This window comes from Pinus tabuliformis, chromosome J (assembly GCF_031772625.1).
Source record: "Pinus tabuliformis cultivar Carrire ecotype Pingquan chromosome J, CPIR1, whole genome shotgun sequence".
Classification (NCBI taxonomy): Eukaryota; Viridiplantae; Streptophyta; class Pinopsida; order Pinales; family Pinaceae; genus Pinus; species Pinus tabuliformis.
In genome coordinates, this window is record NC_142295.1 from 488,536,353 (window position 1) to 488,559,468 (window position 23,116).

Consider the following 23,116-nt stretch of genomic DNA (forward strand, 5'->3'; position numbering starts at 1 on the left):
CAAAGCAGGTTCCTTCAGAAACAGAGTAACTGCTGGAAGGTAGATCTTAAAGGAAGAAATGGCCATTCATGATGGATCCTTCTCAAATAGAGCACCACTCTTTGATGGGACCAATTATGCTTTCTGGAAGGCAAGACTAAGAACTAATTTCATGTCTCCTGGTGTTGACATTTGGATGTGTGTTGGACATGGATATAGAACTCCAACAACTCCTCTAGGAGATCTAGATGGAAGAAGAGCCTTTACAAATAATGCAAACGCAATGAATGCAATTTTGTGGTCTTACTGAATCGTAGTTAGTTAAAGTGATGCAATGTAAATCCGCAAGGAGATTTGGGATAAGCTCCCAAGCAACTGCGAATGAGATGATAGGGTAAAGAAATCAAAACTTCAAACACAAAATGAGGATAGAAAGACTAAAGATGAATGAAGATGAAAATATTGTAGGATACTTCCTTAGAGTTGATGAAGTTATAAACACCATCAAAGTTCTTGATGAAAAGGTTGATGAAGCAGTTATTCCTCAGAAAGTATTGAGATCTTTTCCCATGAGATTCAATGCCAAGATTTCAACCATTTGAGGAAATGAAGGATCTAGACACTTTAAAGATGGAAGAACTACAAGGAATCCTGACACCATAAGAAATGACGATTGGAAAAGAAAGGTCAAGACCAAAGGAGGCTTCCTTCAAAGTCTCAAAGAAGGTATGTGCTGCCAAGATTGTTGTTATGGCATGGGAATATAAATAAGACGTGAAGCCAGATAAACCCCGAAATCTGATCATGTCGGTGCTAGATTATGGCAATGTTGCCGCTCAAACTAGTAGGGGTTCTAGGAGGGGATCCTATAGAGCAACTACTAGGTCAAGGGGCAATAATGGAGCGATAGCCCACTGTCACCTCAGCTAAGGCTCCCTTCTCTTTATGGACTTTCACCGATGGGAGGAGACCCAGTATAGAGGGAATCACTAGGAAGGGTGGATCTATGAATGGATAGAGAGTGATTCCTAAGGCCTATTCACAAGAGAGGCTGAATTAGATAGCTTGTTTGCTTCAAAAGCAAGGTGATGGGCTCTCTAGGAAGGGCTAAGAGGATTCTTGAGCCTAGGTTTGGAGGATATGCCTTAACAAGGGGCTTCCTAGACCTAAGGATCCTTATGGATAAGAGGCTTCTATGTAATCCTTGTGGAATTGGAGTTACAAAGTTGCGGGACCACACAGAGCCAAGTGGACCCAAAACTAGGTCAAGGATATGGAGTTGATCAACCAATGAGGGGCTTGACCTAATTAGGGTAGGGAATAGGATCAAAGAACTAATTTTCCTTTGATATTTGAATGCAATGATCCCAATGAGGACACTAACCCAAGTCAATCTAGGGCAAGAATTGGTCTTGCATCTAGGGCTTCCTATATCTCGAGATTCCACTGATGGATTTTCTTCAAACTTGGAGGACCTCTAGAGCAATCTTCAGCACAGTAGTGGACCAAAAATCGAAGTGTTTGGATGGCTAAAAAAGAATTTGATTAATGCCCTAGATGACCTATTAGGGTTGGCCTAGAAAGAGAAGAGGAAGGTAAGAAAAATAATCTTTAAAAGTGATCACCATTGGTTGGACCAGTGCCTTGCCTTTCAGAGAGATGGATTCAAGGTGAATTTGTGAATTTGTGATCAAGGAGGCCTCTAGGCAACTTCGCATGCCAATGAGGGCATGAGAGCAGCTACCTAAGGACTTTATACTTCGATGTGCAATGTTTGATGACTTATCAAGGTATATTCAGTAAAAATAACCTCTAGGAACATTCACCCATTCATACATGACACATGCAATGTATGCAATGCTTCAATAGATCAAAAATTTCACCATTTCGCATAGAGTAGTAGTAAATTTCAGACCTAGATAGAAAAAATCCCAGCAACATTCATGTGATATGATAATACAAGAGCAAACATGAAAAAGAAATCACTTACATGTGCAATGAGTATATCCAATCATCAAATCATGACAAAAATAAAGCTCCAAGACCAAGAGAATAGTATCCAAACATCAAAATTCATCCATGAAACCAAACTCGTGCTCCAAATGGGAATGCGAAATTCTCCAAGTAGCTACTAATTCCAAATCCAAGTGATGATCATAGAAATGAATCACCTCTCATCAACTTATATGATCTCTAAAGAGTTTGATTTTCCTAATTAGGCCTGATTAAGCCCCAAGTAATAAAATAATGTGCAATAATAACATCCCTTGCTGACAAGCCCATCAAGATAGCTCAATGACATAAAATAAGCCTCTCAAGAGGGCAGAATAATCAATATAATGAGTCATTGAGCCATTGAGAAGGCTTAATGAAGTCCAAAGTGTGCCATGGTGAGATAATGGACTCCAAACATAGTGGACAAGGGGTTGGCCCCTTGTTTTCCAAGCAAGTCACTATGGTGCTCCCAAGTCGGTGTGGGGGCACAAGGACATCCTCATGGGTCTCCAAGTGGATTGATAATGCCTATAAACCATCTGTAAGGGGTAGAATGATGACATAAGCCCTCCCTCTATCTCCCGCATTAAGACGCATCCTTATCTGGACCCTAGAACCTCTGCCTAGTGTGTTGTACAAGTGTGAAGTCGGTTGGAAATTGTAATGTCCCTTCCTAAATATTTTCCTAAGGCAAAGAACCAGTTTTGTAAATTTTGTTAATTTTGGTCTCAAGCCAAATTTTGGAGGCAAACTTAGGAAAGAGTGGGTCGAAGAGCTTTTAGTGGAATGTGGGGGCCACCCACCCACAAATAATACACACCACTTAGTAAGTAATTCGAATTGTCTAAGGAGGTCGAAAATCAAAGGAAGGACCCACATGAGACCAAGGGCTAGCAAGCATAAATAGGTGGAGAAAAGCATCATTTGGGGCCTTTTGACATTTTGATAATTGATTGCTACTCTATTTGTTTAGCTAAGTTACAAGTGTTGCTTAGCACAAGAGCTTCCCAAGGAGTGAAGCTCAACATTTCTTCGGGGGCCATCAAGTGCCACCCTAGGAAGGATTTTCTCTTGCTATGGAGGATTGGAGAGGAACATCACACAGGTGCATGATATTCTGGTTTAACTAGGACGCAGAGGGAGAGGCCACGCAGTCATTGGGAGGATTGGTGCCGGAAGTTGGGGTCGCTATTGTTGCAGGGGTGTTCTTGGTCAGATTCTAGCCAAAGGAGGGAGATTTTGGGAGGCAAAAGGGAGTCCCTCACTGTTTACGAATTGTTGAAGCTTGCTTGGTAGAGGCAAAGGCAGGGGTCGAGGTAGAGAAGGGGTCCCAAATCCATTTTCAAACACCGAAGTTGAGAACATTAGAGGCAGTATGGATAACCAGGAGGACAACGAGCAGCCCAGGCAATTGGGCCAGAATCAGGTTCTAGAGGAACTGCTGAGAACCAATCAACAGATGTTGAGACAAGGGCAGCTCATGATGGACATGATGCAGCAGGTGATGGGGCTGCAGATGGGTGGAAGGTCGGAGGGGGAGCCTCATGGTGATGGAGGTTCTAGAGCAAGAGGGAGTAGCCGTACTTATCGGCCCCCACATACTCCCCAGCGTGGGCAAGCTAGTCGTCCCACTATGCCTCACTTTGTGGACGATCCAAAGCCGAAGAGGGAGTAAGACCCGGTTGTAGACTTGGTCAACTCAGTTGCGTCCGGTATTGACAAGTATGAGGGATTGGATGCCAGATTAAGCGGGTGATGTATTTTGGGGAATACATACACCTCACGAAGAGGCGTACTACAGGAGCTAGGGCACACTACAGAGGGGAACCCTCAAACCAAGATGTCCAGAAGATAGAAGGGAAGGTCGCACTACCTAACTTTGATGGGTCAGCCAAGAGCTTAGCCAAGGCTTAGGTTCAGAAGTTAGACGCACAATTCCACCTGAACTATTATGTCCCCACTTTTATTCTTCTTCATAGTACAGCCAGAGTGGATTTCCAGGGCAAGGGATGGCCAGGTCAGTGGAGTAGGTTTATGTCATCAGGGGTCCTAATGGAGTTTTGAGGAGTTCTTATGGGATTTGATGGCATTCGCTTGGCATATTCCATCATCCGCACAGTTTGCCTTCTGTTCCGTCGCATTCCAACAACTTTCAAAATTCAACGTTATTATTGGGCATAGCTTAATTAATTATGCTCGAGGTGGCATTCTAGGGAGATTAATTCATGGAAAACCTCAATGTAATAGCTCGTTGGAACCGGAACGAGAAGATCTACAGGATGGGAGGCTGAGAAGAGACATACAGCGGCCAAAGAGAGTATGGTGGGCGATTTTCCATTTTCCTTAGTTAAAAATGACTTTAATTAATCATTTAATTAAGGAAAAATAATTGATTGGAGAAAAAGGGCCAAAAGTGACTTAAGTGAAATAAAATAAAATTAAAGGTCATTTAAGATAAAGTCAAATAAGGAGCTTCTAGAATAATAATAAAATAATAAAATAAGATGCTTCTAGAGGCTTGGAGATCTATCCATCAGATCTATAAAAAGGGAGGAGGAGGTCATTTGGAGACATCTTGGATTGAGTATTGTTTCTTGTATGAGAGGTTGAGAACCCAGTTCTCTACTCCATTGGTAGCCCCAAGACGAAAACCCTCGGGTGATTTAGAGAGATTGGGCGAGCACCCATTTCCCCTTGGTGGATTCATTCAGAATCCATAGGTGTAGTGAATGTTTTTCTGTTTCAATTTGGAGACCGCAGGGTCAATCCCAGCTATTGTATTGGCATATATCTATATATAATGAAGTTGGATTTTGGTTGCTGCATTTCTCATTGTTCCTCATATTGGGATTTTTATGCAATTTGTGGGTTTATGGCTTTAGTCAAATTTCTGGTGTTTGGGTTTTTCATGGCAATTTCCTGTTAAGTGCTTTATAATTTGATTTGAAGGGTTTGCTCCAAATTTTCTCCATTTGGGACATTATAGTGGTATCAGTGTTGGTCTAGCCTGAGGGTTTATTACAGAGCAGTTTCGGAAGAAGATCGAGGATTTATTATTGCAGACATTATTGGATCTGGACCAGGTTATTATCTCCATCAAAGTTGCATATCATCTGTTCACTAAATCTCTTCGGCGAAATTTTGTCGTCATTGTTGCCTTTGTGGAACGAAGATTTTGGTAGGATCAAAAATATTGGGCCAAAACTTTTATTCCCTAAATTTATTCTTTTAAGGAGGAGTGAATATTAAAAAGCTACGTATCTATTCCTTATCCAAAATTTTGTTGGGGGAGTCATAAGCCAATTATTGAGAGGGGCCATGAAAACATTGTTATTATTTTTAGAGGGGCCAAAGTTCTAATATTCAACAAAGTCTTTGTGGGGTCGATTTTGTTGTTTCCAAAAGGGGTCGCAGGTTGAAATCATTTATTTTTCCAAAAATTTGGAGTCGCCAATAATGATATGACAATATGTCGTATGGGGAACAAAACACACATTTCGCATCCCCCGCAACGGCGCCAAAATGTTACCACTCAAACTAGCAGGGGACCTAAAGGGGCAAATGCTAGACCAAGGGCAACAAATGGAGACTTAGCCCAATGTCTCCTCTAGGGTTACCTGGGAGCGAGAGCGAAAACGGGTAGCGAGAGAGAAATTTTCAGAAGCTCCCAGTTTGGGAGAGAATCACGAAGCGTTTTATATATATATATATATATATATATATATATGACGCATATATGTCAACAAAAACATGTAGAATTATGAATTAGATATAAAAAAACATTAAAAACATAGTTTGAACCATATAACAACAATCATCTAGAAGTTATAATCTTCATCAACCATGTCCACAAGTTAGTAACATAGTAACATACAACATATTGAGTCTCATGATTCATCAATCTTAAAGTTTCAAGCTTTCAAAATTCAATATATAACATTTATCATCATTGATCACCAAAGTTGTACTTGTAAGCTAAGTGTAACCATTACAACAAATAATATCTAACATGAAATGAAACAACTTTCAACTTTCATGAAGCATCATATTCATAATTCATTACTAATGAGTTATAATTGCCAACTTCAAACTTCAAACTTAAATTGTCATATATTGTTTAAAAAAATATCATAATAAATATGAAAGAGTCAATAATTATAAAAACTACTAGAAACTAGGAAAGACAAGTAAATCTATTATCTATTGCTTATGCTTGGGCCTCTTGCCACCATGAGAAATGTATAATTTTTTAGTCTTGTTGGAAAATCATGATCTTTGTCATTAATATCACCCTCTAAGCATTAATATCCAGAGGTATCTTTGCCATTACCTCTGGATCTATATAGCGATCTTTGTCATTAATATCACCCTCTAAGCATTAACATAAGATTAAAAAAGCATAGCATGTCAAGTCAAGATTTTGTTTTTGATGCGTACATTTTTAAGAGGGTCATGATAAAGGAGTTCGACAACCAATGTCACTAACATCAAGGTACATAGAGGGATTGGTGCTCTTGATTAAATATGAGTTCCATACGCTAATACATGACAAAATTCAATGGAAACATTGCAATCCCCCAATCTTGAAATCCTGAAAAACTGATAAGTCTGCTGGATTTTGAATGAAATCTAAAATTCTACTTTCTCCATATGAAATCCATTGAGGTTGGAACCACTCTCAAACATCCTGAGTCATTTCATGGTAATGTTAAAAATTTAAGTAAAAGGATGAAAATTAAGATTAAGGAGAATGTCACTTTTACTTTAAGAATTTAACATTACCATGAATCACACATCAATACTAGGGCCATAGGCTTGATCATTAAGCTGCCCCACTCAAAACTTATTTGTTTCTTTGAAAAAAAATTGCATTTGGAACATTATTGCAAAAAAGAAATTGCAAAAAAAACTAAACGCTCCCGAAAAGGCAGGAAGTGATTTTTTTTTTAGGGAGCGCGCTCGGAGTGCGAATTGGGAGTGGGAGGGGGGGTGGGGCACTCCCCCGCAGCCATGGTCTCCTCAACTAAGGCTCCCTACTATTTACAGACTTTCACCGATGGGAGGAGATCCAGTATATATGGAGTCACAAATGAGGGATAAATCAAGAAGTGGATAGAAAGTGACCCAAATAATCTCTTTCCAGAAGAGGTTGAAGAATGGAGCTTGCTTGCTTTCTAAGCAAGGTACAATGTCTTCTAGGAGAAGGATGTGGAGAATTGAGGGTTATTTTTATGGGATATGACTTGTAAGAGTTTCCCTATCCCTAAAATCCTTATTGAAATTGGTATCCTAGGTAGTTCTTGAAGAATTGTCTTTTCAAAGGAGCGGGACCACACAAGACCAAGTGGACCCAGTCTAGGTCAAGAGGAAGGAATTTAGCAACCAATGGTGTCCTTAGCCTAGACAAGGTAAGCAAAAGGATCAAAGAAACAATATTCGCCTAAAGGTGTTGAATTGATCCAATAAAGTACTAGCCTTTGGGGGTTCTAGGGAAAAGTCTGATATCAGAGTTAGAGCTTGGCTTTTCTCACAATTCCACTATCAAAATGGCCTCAAATTTGGAAGAGGTCTTGAGGAAACATCAGCCCAAGAGTGTCTAGGAGATTGAACTTTTTGGAGGGCTAGTTCATCGAGAAAATGATGCCACAGGTGACCCAACTTGGCTAGACCCAGGTAAAGGTGAAAGAAGTTGGTTTAAGGTGAGCACCTTTTGGTAGATCGATGCCTTTAGTCTTGGGAGAATGGAGTTTATGATGAATATGAGTGAGGACCTTTGGTTCTTGGTCAAGGAGGCCTTAAGACTACTTCGCTAGCCTTTTAGGCCAAAGAGAAACAATCTTGCAACTTTTATACTTCGATGCACAAAAGGTGATGGCATATCAAAATCAATTCGTTAAATAGAATTATCCCTAGGAGATTTTGTTCATATCACATGGCCCATACATTGAGAGATGTTATAATAGAGACAAAATTCCACAATTTAAAGTAGTAAATGCATGCAACAATTAGCCCTAATAATAGTGAAAATCCCAATCCATTGTATATGACAATGTAAAACAAGAATAACATTAAAAGCATGTACTTACATGTAATAGAATATATCCAACTATCACCAATTTGACAAGAGAGAAGCTCCAAGATAAGATAGAGCGAATCCACACATCAAAATTCATCCATAAAGCTCCAATTCATCTACTAAGAAAAAGTGTGAAATTCTCAAGAGAGAGAAGAGAACCCATCCAAAGTGATGATGAGATAATGAACTCATCTCGCTTGTATTTATATACTAATGAGGAGTTCGAATTAGCCTCCCTGGCCTACATAAGCCCCAAAAACAAAATAATGTTCTAATAATCTAACTTTTAGTGACAAGCCCACCCAACTAGCTCATAAATGAAAGAATAAGCCTCTCAAGAGGTCAAATAATAATCTATGCATGTCATATGGCCCTCTAAGAGGCCTAATGAGGTCCATGGGTGCCATAATGAAGAGCAGGACCCACAATAGTGATGGACAAGGGGTTGGCCCCTTGTTCTCCAAACAATAAATCTGTGGTGCTCCCAATCAGTGTGGGGGCACAACAATAACATCATGGGTCTCCAAATGATTCAAGGATTCCTGTAGATCATCTGTAAGGGCTCTGATGATGGTTTAGGAGATGCCACATCATCCTACAAATCTTGGGTCAGCTACGAAGCGCATGGTACATCTCTAGGGTCGACTGGGCAAAAGTGAACCAAGTGCATCATCCTCGTCCAATGGGAGCATCTTGAGCATCTCTAATCATCCTCGGGAATCCATGGAGTGTTGCCTACTGCTGTGGAGGCCCATCGCTCTCAACACACACCCTACATGTGCCAATGTAGCCCTCTAGAGGATTAGGACCCCGTATAGGGAGACCAAACCCAAGATGGAGACCATCTGCAATCTTTCATAAGATCCAATGCATCCCTAGCTTTACAGTACAATGAGTCATTAGGGAAATAAAGTAAATGAGTTTATCAACCATGGACCATAGGTGAGGACTTCATAATGGCCTGCCCTTCCATAATGGGGCTTCGAGATGTGCCAGTGTCTCCTAATTTTCTTTTAGCTTGATCAACCTCCGAGCGTCATTCCAGGCCATGACACGAGGTGTGGGTGAGAGGAAGGGGCGAGCTAACCCTATGTGGACCCAGTGGAGGAATGTGGACTCAGGTGGAAGAAGTGATGAATGTTTATTTGGGGTAGCATCAGATGTGCTCTAGCCACGAAATTTGGTGAAGAGGTTGGAGCACATAAGATCTCCAATACCCAGAAAGGGTTTGGGCAGATTCTAAACTGTTCAGGAGATATTAAAATAATTTATATTTTTAATGGAATCCCCAAGTATAAAATTAGGGAAAATAAAATATTAATGTGGATTAATATGAAACTGTGTTAGAATGGTCCAAAAGACATGGATCAAGCCAGATCTAATCTTAGCTGTTGATTAGGGACCTAATCTCGGTCGTTGATATGTCAACAGGAAAAGTATAGGAGGAGGCTTGAGGGTCATTTGGAGAACACACCAAAGTGATCAATCATTCTATTCTCTAGAGCGGGGTTTGCTAAGAGAGATAGAATTAGTGATCAGGAGATGCAACTGAGGGACATTTGAGTACAAAGAGATAGAGAGGCAGAGATAGTGCTAGGAAAGCAGCACAATAGCCGGGGAGAGTGACGCAGAGCCAGCCAGGGCTCACGCAGAGGCAGTCGGGAGCTACGCAGAGCCTCAGAGAGGCCAACGTTGCTGACGTAGAGGGCCAGAGGGCTGATGCAATGCCTCCTAAGGCTGACACAGACCCATCCGGGGTGACGGAAGGCTAGCGCTGGGCAGAGAGGAGCTGACGCAGTCCAGAGAGACGCTGACGCTGGGGTTTCTGGGGCAGATTTGTGTTGAGTAGCTGCCGAAAGGATTATCTAGGGTTTCAGCCAAGAGATTTGTCAGAAACTGAGAGGTATTACTGCCAAGGAAATTCTCTGTTAGGTAGGCCAATTTCAACACCCAGATTGTACACTGGTATTGCTTAATAAGAAAACCCTCAGATAGTTGCACCGGTTTTCCCACACTGGGTTTTTCCGGGGACATTAGTCCAAAAATAATGGTGTCATATGGTGTGATTGTTTATGTTTCCTTTAGTTGTTGATCTGCAATATGTTGAGCATGCACTAGTGTTTATTTTCAATGTTTACATTGTAAATAACTTGTTAAGTAAAACAACAAGTAGGTAGGAATAAATCAGTTAAAGTGCATGGAGGGTTTCTAACTAAGTAAACTTAGAAACTTCAACATGGTATCAGAGCGTGATTGCAAATCACAGGAGGACTAAGGACATCAGCCAAGCGGAGCGATAGCAGTAGAAAACAGTTGTCCCAAGGTGACAGAAGCTGTTTCTAGCGGAGCAACAACAAGGGAAGGGTGACGCAATGCCTACGTCATCAAAGGTGAGCCGGGAAGAGGCGGCGCAGAGGCTAAGGAAGGCAAAGGGAGCATCACACAGAGCCACGCAGTAGCTGGGAGGATTGACGTCGTTGGCTAAGGAGGTCGGGTTGCTGGTGTCGAGATTACACAGAGCCTGGGAGCTCTCACCTTCAGGTTGTTGGGGTTTAGAAGGCTGTGGGAATTAGTGTAGATAATATCAGTGAAATATCGCCGAATAGCATAAATATCGCAATATTTTCGGCGAGCCGAAATATCGCCGAGAAAATATCGTGATATTTTCGACTCCTGAAAATATCGCGATATTTCTGAAATATCGGCGATATTTCGGAAAATATCGCGCGACGATATAAAATATCGCCGGCTATGTTTTTCCGCAGCTACAAAAAGGGAAAATTGGTTTTTTCTTCTTCATTTCTGTTTCTGAGTGTTGGAGAAGGAAGGGAAAGAGTTTTGTGGTGCTTGTCAAGGAGGGTTTGAAGATCAAACAACGATTATCACCACCAATTAAGAATTTTTTGTGGATCAAAGATTGAAGAATAGTGAGACAAACTTCATTTCTTCCATTAACAGGTATGTTCTTAAAAACCCCTATGTTAATGATTTTTTCATAGATTTAGGGTTATGCTTGCTTGTCTCTTTGTCTACCAACATTTTGTTTCTTTGTTTTTTTCCATTTGCTATGATTTTCATGCCCATGAACCAATGCAAAGGTTTTCTCCATATTTGGACAGCAAGCTTCATTTTTTTTTCTCAACTTTCTTATGCACCCTCTTATTGCCATTTTTCATTCACATTGCAAAATGCAAATAATGTAGTAATTTTTTTTGAATGAGGTTGTTATTACTTATTATTTTTTAATTTTGTGCTGGGGGGTTTAATGCCAATTTTTTTTTTTTTGTTGTGCCCTAGTTTGAATTAGTTCACTACAAATGTCAAATATGCCAAAAGCCTTGGACCCATTTTGGGAGTATGGGGAGGTTGTTGGTGGGGCAAATCAGAATATATATCATGCAACTTGTGTGGGACCAAGATGTTAGGAGGGACTACACGATTGAAATACCATCTGGCTAGACTCTCTGCATATGATGCAGATGTAATGCCTTGTATGGTTTCTAGTGCAGAGGTTATACAAAAAGCTCATGAAGCAATTGTTGAACAAGACAAAAAGAAAGCTGCTAGGGAGAGGCCAATGGTATCAAATAGATAGCTACTAGTTTTATTTGTTTTGCAACTTTTGCTACATATAAGTTTATAACTCATGATGATGAAATACTTTTAAAGTTTTATATATGTAATGTTGTTTTGTTTGAGTCCTTGATTGGACAATTATCACTATCAAGGATCAGCAGGGTATGTGATGTTATTTTGTTTGAGTCCTTGATTGGACAATTATCACTATCAGGGATCAGCAGGATATGTGATGTTATTTTGTTTGAGTCCTTGATTGGACAATTATCACTATCAGGGATCAGCAGGATATGTGATGTTATTTTGTTTGAGTCCTTAATTGGACAATTATCAGGGATCAGCAAGATTTGGTATCACCTTTGAAGTTTGACGTATCATTTCTATTTGACATCATATATATCAATGCCTTCTTCATATTTATGTGCCAATGTGTTTAGTTCATGTTGTTATTGCTTTATATGTTTAGAAATTTGAAAAAAAATGAATATATTATGCATTTTTTATGCTTGCCGATATTTGCCAATATTTTCGCCGATATTGCCGATAAGATATTTTCTGGACCCTTGCCGATATTTTCCTGATACCGATATTATCAACACTGGTGGGAATATTGCAGAGTGGAGCTGGTGAGGTACTATAGTCAGAACAGTACCTGACAGAGCAAGGCCAAGAGGAGTTGCTACCAAGGGTTTCTAGTCGAGGAACCCGAATCAGTGGGGCGATTGCACAAGACGATCAGAGTAGGGGGCATCTCGACAACGGCAGAAGGATTTCCAGGAGGGAAATCAGGACTCAGAGGGAGTCCAAAAGAGAACTTCCAAACTAGAAGTAGAGACGTAGAGAAGTCGAACAGAGAACATCCAGGAGGGAAGTAGAGGAGCACCATGGCACTACACGGAGTAAGAGACTAGGATAGACTGGACGGAGAGTCGAACTTCGCACTCTGGAAGGCTAGAATCTTATCCGTACTTGACAGAAATCGTGTCAAGGACTTCGCCTTGAAGGTAATAGCTATCCCGGTCGACCCCAATGATAACAACAAGTACGAGGAGGCAATGACGACGGCCAAGAGCATCATCCTTGATGGGGTCAAGGATCATGTAGTACCACACATAGCCGAGAAGGAAACGACATTTGAGATGTGAGAGGCTCTCAAGAAATTGTACTAGCATACTTTTGTGAGGAGAAGAATGCTACTTGAGAATCAGTTGAAGTCGTACCAGATGAAGAAGGGAGAGTCGATTGACACCTTCATTGGAGGACAGAATGAGATCTAAGATCAGTTGACTGCTATAGAAGTGACACCGAATCAAGAGTTGATGGTGAGGACAGCCCTGAATGATGTCTCGGAAGATTAGGAGGTATTTGTCCAGAGTATACTGGGCAGAGGAACTCTCCCACCTTGGGACAAGATGTGGGCAGCTCTTCGCCAGGAAGAAATCAGACGACAGTCGAAGACGACTAGCAGCAGCAAGGGGATCAAAGTCAAGCAGGAGGAGGAAGATGTTGCCCTAGCATCTGAGGGAAAGCAAGAAAAGTAGAGGAAGAAAGATCTCTCCAAGATCAAGTGCTTCCATTGTGGCGAGTTGGGTCATTATGCGACATAGTGTCCAAGGAAGAAGAGTAAGCGGGAGTCTTCCAAGACAAAGGCAATGCCAGCACGGGTAAAGAAGGAAGTTTTGACAGACGATGACTGTGCCATGAGTGCAAACGCACCACTTGGGTGGAAGTGGGGAGACATCGAGCTAAGTCAGGCGGACTACAGGCGGTGAGGGGCATGATCCTTGAGGTAACCAGCCTCTTGGATTAGACCTTGCTACGGGAGCCCCGATGAGGAGTAGCAGGACTGGCTGATGTGGGTAGAGACGGATGTGGATGGAGCAACAGAGAGAGCTACAATGCAAGAGTCCCGAGACAGCGCGAGGCTAGCAGGCTGCAATAATGTGAAAGGCACAGAAGTGTTGCACCAGTGCAGGATGGCAAAGACAGGTGTGCAACGGTGCAAGATGCAAGGGGTTGTTGCAACAGCGCAGAGGTCAGAGAGGGAGCACTTGTCAGTGGTAGAGGGAGCTTCAGCATCAGTGGGTGTCTCTAGCCCAACAGGGAGGTCAGATTAGGAGATCAATTACTTACTTCTCAGTAACTGAGTTGCAATGCAGTAATGGGCAACACGATGCAGCATGATGAGAGGAGGTGCAGTGTTGGGAGAAAGGACCACCAGCAGCACGAATGTAGAGGGAGTTGTCATATAGATGCAACAGTGGCAATGGCAGAACCATGGGCAGCAGTACAAGATGCAGCAGTGCAGAGGATGTTGGGCAAGAAGGCCTAGCATCAGCACAGGTACCAATGCTGGATGATCAGAGTAATACTATGTGAGGAGTATTGCTAGAGCACAGTCCTCGCTAAGAGGGAGTGTTGATTTGGGGTAGCATCGGATGTGCTCTAGCCACGAAATTTGGTGGAGAGGTTGGGGCACATAAGATCTCCAATACCCAGAAAGGGTTTGGGTAGATTCCAAACAGTTCAGGAGATATTAAAATAATTAATATTTTTAATGGAGTCCCTAAGTCTAAACTTAGGGAAAATAAAATATTAATGTGGATTAATATGAAACTGTGTTAGAATGGTCCAATAGACATGGATCAAGCCAGATCAAATCTTCGCCATTGATTAGGGACTTAATCTCGGCCGTTGATATGTCAATAGGAAAAGTATAAAAGGAGGCTTGAGGCTCACTTGGAGAACACACCAGAGTGATCAGTCATTCTATTTTCTAGAGCAGGATTTGCTAAGAGACATAGAATTAGTGATTCGGAGATGCAGTTGAGGGGCATTTGAGTACAGAGAGACAGAGAGGCAAAGATAGTGTAGGGAGAGCAACGCAGTAGCCGGGGAGAGTGACGCAAAGCCGGCCAGGGCTCACGCAGAGGCAGTCGGGAGTTGTGCAAAGCCTCAGAGACGCCAGCATTGCTGACACAGAGGGCCAAAGGGCTGACGCACGGCCTCCTAAGACTGACGCAGACCCGTCCGGAGTGACGCAGGGCCAATGCCGGGCAGAGAGGGGCTGACACAGTCCAGAAAGAGGCTGACGCTGGGGTTTCTAGGGCAGATTTGTGCTGAGTAGCTGACGGAAGGATTATTCGGGGTTTTAGCTAAGAGATTTGTCAGAAACTGAGAGGTATTACTGCCAAGGAAATTCTCTGTTGGGTAAGCCAGTTTCGGCACCCAGATTGTACCCTGATATTGCTTAATAAGAAAACCCTCAGATAGTTGCACCGGTTTTCCCACATTGGGTTTTTTCGGGGACATTAGTCCAAAAATAATGGTGTCATATGGTGTGATTGTTTCTGTTTTCTTTAGTTGTTGATCTGTAATATGTTGAGCATGCACTAGTGTTTATTTTCAGTATTTACATTGTAAATAATTTGTTAAGTAAAACAACAAGTAGGTAGGAATAAATCAGTTAAAGTGCATGGAGGGTTTCTAACTAAGTAAACTTAGAAACTTCAACAATGGGGTATTAATGAGTGGAAAGGGGGTGATATAATCGGATAAGGGAGCGGAACCACGCAACCAAAATCCGGGTTTCACATGAGATACCATCCCTAAAGCCAAATGATCAGTAAAAGAGATACCATGGGACTAGAATGCAAGGTTAATATCCAATAGGGGTCTAGGGGACAACGGCACAGACCTAACCCATTCTTTCCGTCGAATCCCCCCATTAGTCCATGCCCAGAAGGGTCCATGACAAACAAACTACAATACTCAATTACCAAATGACAAGGCATACCTTTAAGTTCGGGAGTCCCACCTTCAACATATGATCATGGCAGATGAGCGAGGGACCACATGGCTAGCTCAGGTGGTAGAGAAATGGCACAATGATCTAGCTGGTGGCTGCAAGGGGTTGTCAGTTGCCGGCTAAGGACGATCTTGGAGAAAAAAAATCTCCTAGGGATATCACCCACAAAATGGTGGGTAACAGGTCCCATGGAATGAGCATTTTAATTATCAAAGTAAGGAGATTTAGTAGAAGATTCAACCTTGTTTCTCAGTCACTAATAGGCACAATGAAAGATGAGTTGTTCAAGACGGTGAGATCAATAGGATTGGAAGGTTCAAAAGCATCTAGAAATCCCATTAATCTTTTAAATCCAAGGTGATCGGTTGCACTGCTCTCAATCACAGCCCCACAATCAAGAATAGGCCTCATCACTCTAGTTTCATGGATGCAGTTGTGTGAATTGCTACAAAACTTGAAACAATCAAGCACGTATTATGGAATGTCAAATACCCCAATGATTTTGGATATGGACAATGGCAGAGAACTCCTTACTTGGTTTCCCCCCTTCAATTAAGTCAAGAATCCATCATGAATATAGATAGCCATAACAAGGCTTATGCTAGTTAATGAACAAACCTAGCTAGCAGAAACTAATGTATACCTTTGGCTCTTGTACTGTTATGATGTAGGGTGGATCTCTATGTGGGATCTATGCTAAGTTTCTAGGACATTAAGATTACAAGCCTTAGCCATGCGGAGAGTAATGGATGCCATCAAGAAATGTGAGACTAAGAACGAACCCTAATTATATATAACTGCACTCTCCACTAGCCTTAAGTAGGAAGAGTAAAATGTTTATTAATCCCCTTGTCATGGAGCATCATGCTATATTTGTTCAATCTGTACATTACTTTCGTTTGACTAACAAATGTAATTCATTTGAAGAATGGTTTTACTGTTTACTGTATCAGCTCTTGTCATTTGGAAATTGGAACTCTTTCATAGCTATGGTAATAAACAAATCAACAGAGTATCTGACCAATGGAATGAGCATAGCAACACAATTCTTAATGAATGAATAAGGCTTGTTAAAGCTTTGTATTTCTCATCCTGTTCTTCCGAGATGGGGTAAACAACACTGGAAAACACATATAATGAGCATAATTTCAAACAAGAAGATAACCATAATGTTTTTTCATGTCAACACCCTCTTCTCCCATTTGTTTGATGCAATCAATAGAATAGCAAACCTGGCTTCAAAATAGTTGGAACACAAAGAATTCCAGAAGTATTGACTAAAAGATCCAACTGTCCATGAGTCTCCATAATGGTTTTTGCAGCCACCTGTCACATGTCAGCAATATGACCCAAATTAAGGTGAAGACAAACAACATAAAATGCATGAAAAAAACCATATGCAATAGTCAGTTAACAATCTAACATAAGAAAGGAATAATAATAGAAAAAGTGTCAAGGGAAACATCTTCTAGCAGATAAATATTGAGTTAGCAATAATAGACATATTTTATTTCTGTTCTATTTTCTCTTTGGAAGAGAAAGTGTCAAGGGAAACATCTTCTAGCAGATAAATATTGAGTTAGCTATAATAGACATATTTATTTCTGTTCTATTTCTCTTTGGAAGAGTTTATGAATTTCACTGCATATGCCCTTCCTTATTTTGCATCTGTGATTATAAATAATTTATCATAATTATATGATGTGTTTTTTAATATATATATATAAACACAAAACTCCTTGGAAATCACCCTGTGTGGCACCTTTTTGAGTAGTGATCAGAAGTTCGAACTGCTTATTACCGGCATTGTGCTTGTGGAGGATATAATGCAGCCCTTTCTTGTATAAAATGCACATAAATATTTTATATATTAATAGAAATAGTAAGCATTTAATGATATATACACACATGCTTCTTAGTTCTAATATGTGAGTGTGTTCAATTCATCAAGAAGTGGTAGGTTCCCCCTCGAGGGCCAATGTGCTCCTGCAAGGGGCACACAGTAAAGCAGGAAAGTTTTGGCCATTAACTCTGACCTGTTACACCTCATCTGTATGAAGTTTCACTTTGTGATTTTCATCATATTGATGGAGATTTGCTAGTGGTTAATTGGGGGTATTTGGCTCAGGGGAGTATCATTTCTCCTCTGTTGAATGATTGTTCTTGTTGTTTGGTGGTCTTCTCACATGTGCTTGCCTTGTTTATCACCCCTTGGTTGCACTTATGGATGGTTGTGGAGCATACTATCTTATTACAATGTGGTTTGGTGTATATGCTTATCTTGGATTTAGATGATGGTTCTAGGCCCCCAAGGGGTTAGATGATGGTGTCAGAAGGTAGATGTTTCATGATGATATTGATGTTTCCTAGTAACTTGGTGTGTTGATGTATGATGTTGGTGTCACTAGGAAGGGGTATTCTATATGGTCCTCACATGTTGGATGTGTGATAGGGAACACACGTGTTGAATGGAATGTCACTCAACCCTTTTTTAAATTGTTCAAGCTTTCTCAAAATTGGCAACTGTAAGTGTGTGCATAACACTATATTATAGCTTGTTATGCTTACAAGCTTGAACCAACTACAAATTTTTAAGGTGAATTCTAAATTTTTAATATTTTTTAAAAATATTTATTATTCTATTATTGATGTCCCCAACCCACCGTCCCCTAAAAATGTAGGGTGCACTCTAGCCATCCTTGGGACGCTTCCCCTTGTCCCCATCATTCCCCTATCCCCAAAAGTAATGCAACATAGTATATATATAATAAATTTGCTTGGTCATCTTACTAAAATAATAGACTTAAACATTATTATATTCATCCCATGTACATTTCAAAATTTTCAAATAAACATTATTATATTCATCCCATTTTCATTTCAAAATTTTGAAATATATATATATAGAGAGAGAGAGAAAGAGAGACTATTATATTCATCCCATGTATATTTCAAATTTTTCAAATTATTAAAACAAAAAAATTATATCTATAATTATGACTTTATATGTATAAAAGTTTATAAGTAACTCATCACTAAATTATTTGTCATACTTTCTTGAAATATATTTAAAAAAAATATCTTCTATATTAATATAATAAAAAATTACAATTTAAAAATGCTAAGTATCATACTATTTAAACCAATGTTACGAACATCGGCATCGGGATAAAAACAACAAGGGTCCAGAAAACCAAACAATCGTAAAACCGGGAAAACATTGGTAAAAATTGGCAAACATTGGCAAAATTAACATACCATAAAAATATCGGTAAAAATTGGCAAACATCACCTAGGCCAAAAAATCATGATTTTCAAGATAAAATCGGGATGTTATCGAGATGTTCGCAACACTGATTTAAACCAAAAGCTAATATTGATTCCAAACTTTTACCCAAACATAACCTACATAAAGCCGCCCCTCATACTCAAAATCAAGTTGCCAAAGGATTGTAATCTACTGCTTTTCTTCATATAATTCATGTCAACCTCAAATTAATCTGTGTTATGCAACCAGATCACAAAACAAAACAAAAGATAGATCAATGACTTGAAAATTAGTCTCTTCAAGGGGACAACCTCATTTACATCACATAAATGAACAATTCTTGGATGATACAAATGACAAGACCTCCTAGGTATATATAGGAGTCTAAGGAGTCACAATATAACTAGAACTTACATAACAATAATAATGTAAGGGCACAACAATAGCAATAGTGGGCTTCTATGGGGCCCAACAATAGCAATATGGGGGCGACATGGGCACAACAATAACAATAAGGGGGCTCCACTAGTATTATAGGGACCTAACATGACCCTCTCCTTTAAAAAAAGTGTTGTCCTCAACGGTTGAGTAGTTCTAGATGCTTTTGTATAAAATTTTCAACCTCCCGTGTGGAATCTTCAGCAGGTGAGTTCTTCCACTTAATGAAATACTCTGAAATTGATTGATTCTATAGTTATTGGGTTCTTGTTTCCATGACTGCTTCGAACTCCAATATGACTTTTCCTTCCTCGTCAAGTTCTGGCAATATTGTTTGAACTCGGAGCTTGTCACCAATAACCTTCTTTAAGCATAAAACATGGAAAACTGGGTGTACTCAAGAAGATGCAGGCAGTTCCAATATGTATGACATAGTACCAATCTTTTGCAACACCTTGCAAGGACCACAGTACTTGGGTGATAATTTATTATCCTTCTTAGCTTGCTTAAGGGGCACTTGTTTCATTCGATTTTGTGCCAAAGTGAGGTTATCCTTTAAGAGTTGGAGAACTTGTTGTTGATGCTTGATGTGATCTTCCATTACTTGAACCTTAGAACTTTCTCTTAAAGATGATGTGATGGATGGTGGATGATATCCATAAAATGCCATAAATGGGGTCATTTTGCTATAGTATGGAAGGAAGTGTTATACAACCATTCAGCCAAAGGTAACCACTTGACCCATTGTGTTTGTTTATCAGATACAAAGAAACGAAGATATCCATCCAAACATTTGTTCAATATCTTAGTTTTCCCGTCAAATTGAGGATGATAAGATGAGCTATCAGCTAATTAAGTACCAAGACAAGAAAATAATTCCATCCAAAAATTTCCAATGAAAATGGGAACTCTGTCACTTACAATAATCTTCAGGTTTCCATGTAGCTTTTGAATTGTTTCCATAAATGTAGTAGCAACTGTATTGGCTTTAAAAGGATGAGATAATGCACAAAAGTGTTCATACTTGGTACGTCTATCAACTACGACCATGATGACACTCTTTCCTTCGGACTTGGATAAACTTGCAATAAAATCCATTGAGACCTCCTCTGAATGCTCACTTGGAATGGCTAAAGGTTGTAACAGACCTAGGGTATTAATTGTTCCAACTTTATTTTGTTGGCAAACCAAACATTCTACCACAAACTTTTGAATATCAGATTTAAGGTCATCCCAAAAAAATTCCCTCTTGAACTAGTGGTGTGTTTTTTAAAATCTTGAGCTTTCCTAAAGGAGAGGTGTGCAATTCCAAAAGAATCTTTTGTTTGAGTTGGGAATTATTACATAGATATAAGCGATCTTTGTACCATAATGAGTCATTTTTCCATATAAATGTATCAAATGTATTGGGATCTTGTTACAACTTTTGAATGAGTGTCCACACCTCTTCGTCATTCTTCCATTCCTCCCTTGCTTCAGTTATCCAATCAGGTTGGATAATAGAAATGGCATAGAGAAATGCTTCCACATCCTCATCCCTTCTTGAGAGTGCATCTACAACAACATTTTGCTTCCCTTTTTTGTAGATGATTTCAAAGTCATAACCCAACATCTTAGTGACCCATTTTTGCTTCTCTTCTGAAGATAATCTTTGTTCTAAAAAGTATTTAAGACTAAGTTGCAGGAAACATTGCCCAGGGGTTCGTTTCCGGCCAGAAACGAGGAAACTCGTATTGTACGGACTGGAAACTCGTTTCTGGCCATACTGACCCATTCCACGCTGGGGAAACGTGGCCAATACGACCGGAAACAAGTTTCTAGGCCGTACTACGGAGTTTCCAGTTAACACTTGATGTTTTCTTTTATTTTTATTTTTATTTTTCGCTTCTAATTTTTTATTGGGCGACTAGAATATCTTCTAGATGTTTCTAGATGCCTCTCTCAAGTTATAAAAAAGAGGACTTTTTTGAGTGGGGCAGCCTAATGTTCAAGCCTATGGCCCTAGCATTGATACACAGTTCATGGTAATGTTAAATTCTTAAAATAAAAGTGACATTCTCCTTTATCTTTCATTTTCATCCTTTTACTTAAATTTTTAACATTACCATGAAATGACTCAAGATGTTTGAGAGTGGTTTCGCCCTCATTGGATTTTATATGGGGAAAGTAGAATTTTAGATTTCACCCAAAATCCAGCAGACTTATCTGTTTTTCAGGATTTCAGGATTGGGAGGATTGCAATGTTTCCATTGGATTTTGTCATACTAGGCTATGGAACTTGTATTTAGTCAAGAGAACCAATCCCTCTATGCAGGGGAGACTCCCAATAATCAAGAGCACCTAGGGTACTAGGGTATGGAACTTGTATTTAATCAAGAGCACTAAGGTCGTTCGACTATGTAGGAGGAGACTCCCAATCAAGCACGAGACAAGAAATTAAAACTTTCTCGTGGCTAATTTTGGATATTGTTATTTTCATTATGTGATCATTCATGAGTAAATGTGATGTAAATTTAAAGACTTATAGTTTATGCATTGACAATTGACAATTTAATCATAATGTAATAAATTAGAATGTATCATGTATGCTTTATGATTGCACATATTTCTTGAATGTCCTAATATATATATATATATATATTGCGTTTCCAAAATTTGGGGGGGCCACGTTTCGTACCCGTTCTCGTTTCGGAAACTCGTACTCGTTTCCCCATATCGTGCAACTTAGATTTAAGACTATCGTGATTTGTTTTTCCCTTGAAGTGTCTTTCAATTAAGTAAGGGTGTCATTTATTCAGGGCATGTAGTATTGCCAACATTTCCTTCTCATAAATAGGTTTGTGTAAATACTTTCCTTTGATTTGATGACTTTCAAAAACAATGGATCTTCCTTCTTGCATTAAAACAGCACCAATTCCATTTCTTGAGGCATCACATTCCACTATAAAGGTTTTTGTGAAGTCTGGAGTAGCTAAAACCGGAGCTTGGCACATTGCCTCTTTAAGATGTTCAAAGGACTTAGTTGCTTCTGGAGTCCAAAAAATGCATCTTTCTTCAGTAATGTTGTTAGAGGTGTTGTTATTTTCCCATAATTCTTAACAAACTTGCGATAATACCCTGTCAACCCAAGAAATCCTCGAAGATGCTTTAAGGTTGTGGGGATTTTCCATTCCTTGATGGCTTTAATTTTGTTAGGATCTATCTACCTTAATACCATCATGAGATACAATATGACCCAAATATTCCACCTCCTGTACCCCAAAGAAACATTTGGAGGTTTTTGCATACAATTGTTTCTCCTCCAATAGTTTGAGCACCCTATCAACATGTTGAACATGATCCTTCCAAGACTTGTTGTAGAACAGTATATCTTAAAAAAATACTAACACAAATTTTCTAAGGGTTTGAAAATGGAATTCATCAAACTTTGAAATGTGAATGGTGCATTAGTAAGGCCAAAATGCATGACCAAAAATTCAAAATGACTTTCATAAGTTTTGAATGTTGTTTCCGGAATGTCTTCAGTCTTCATTCTAATTTAATGATAACTTGAATGAAGATCCAGCTTGGTGAAGTAAATTGCTCCATGTAATTCATCCAACAATTAATCAATGATAGGAATGGGTAATTTATCTTTAATAGAGAGTTTGTTGAGCTCCCTATAATTTGGACACATATGCCATGATCCATCCTTCTTGTGTACCAATACTACTGCAGCAAAGAATGAATTTTGGCTAGGTTGAATTATACCAGCCTCTAGCATTTCTGCAACAATTCGTTCAATCTCACTCTTTTGGGCATAGGGATATTTGTAAGGTCTGGTGTTTGGAGGAACGCTTCCTAGAATCAAGTGAATAGCATGAACATGATCACGAATAGGTGGGAGGCCTTTGGGAGTCTCAAATACCTTGGAATGATTGTCCAAGATTCTTTGGAGATCTAGAAAACAGATGATCTCGATGTTTGAACATTTAGT

At 39.7% G+C, this 23,116-nt stretch overlaps 1 protein-coding gene across 4 annotated transcripts in view; it reads right to left on the bottom strand.

The window, feature by feature from the left end:
• LOC149227922 (NAD(P)-binding Rossmann-fold superfamily protein) overlaps positions 1-23,116 on the bottom strand; it is a 380,332-nt gene that overhangs the window by 216,613 nt on the left and 140,603 nt on the right. For all 4 annotated transcript variants that reach the window (XM_089377984.1, XM_089377986.1, XM_089377985.1 and 1 more), the window contains exon 3: positions 16,667-16,760. In XM_089377984.1, the coding sequence (XP_089234110.1) occupies positions 16,667-16,760 (94 nt within the window). The remainder of the gene's footprint in view (positions 1-16,666; positions 16,761-23,116) is intronic.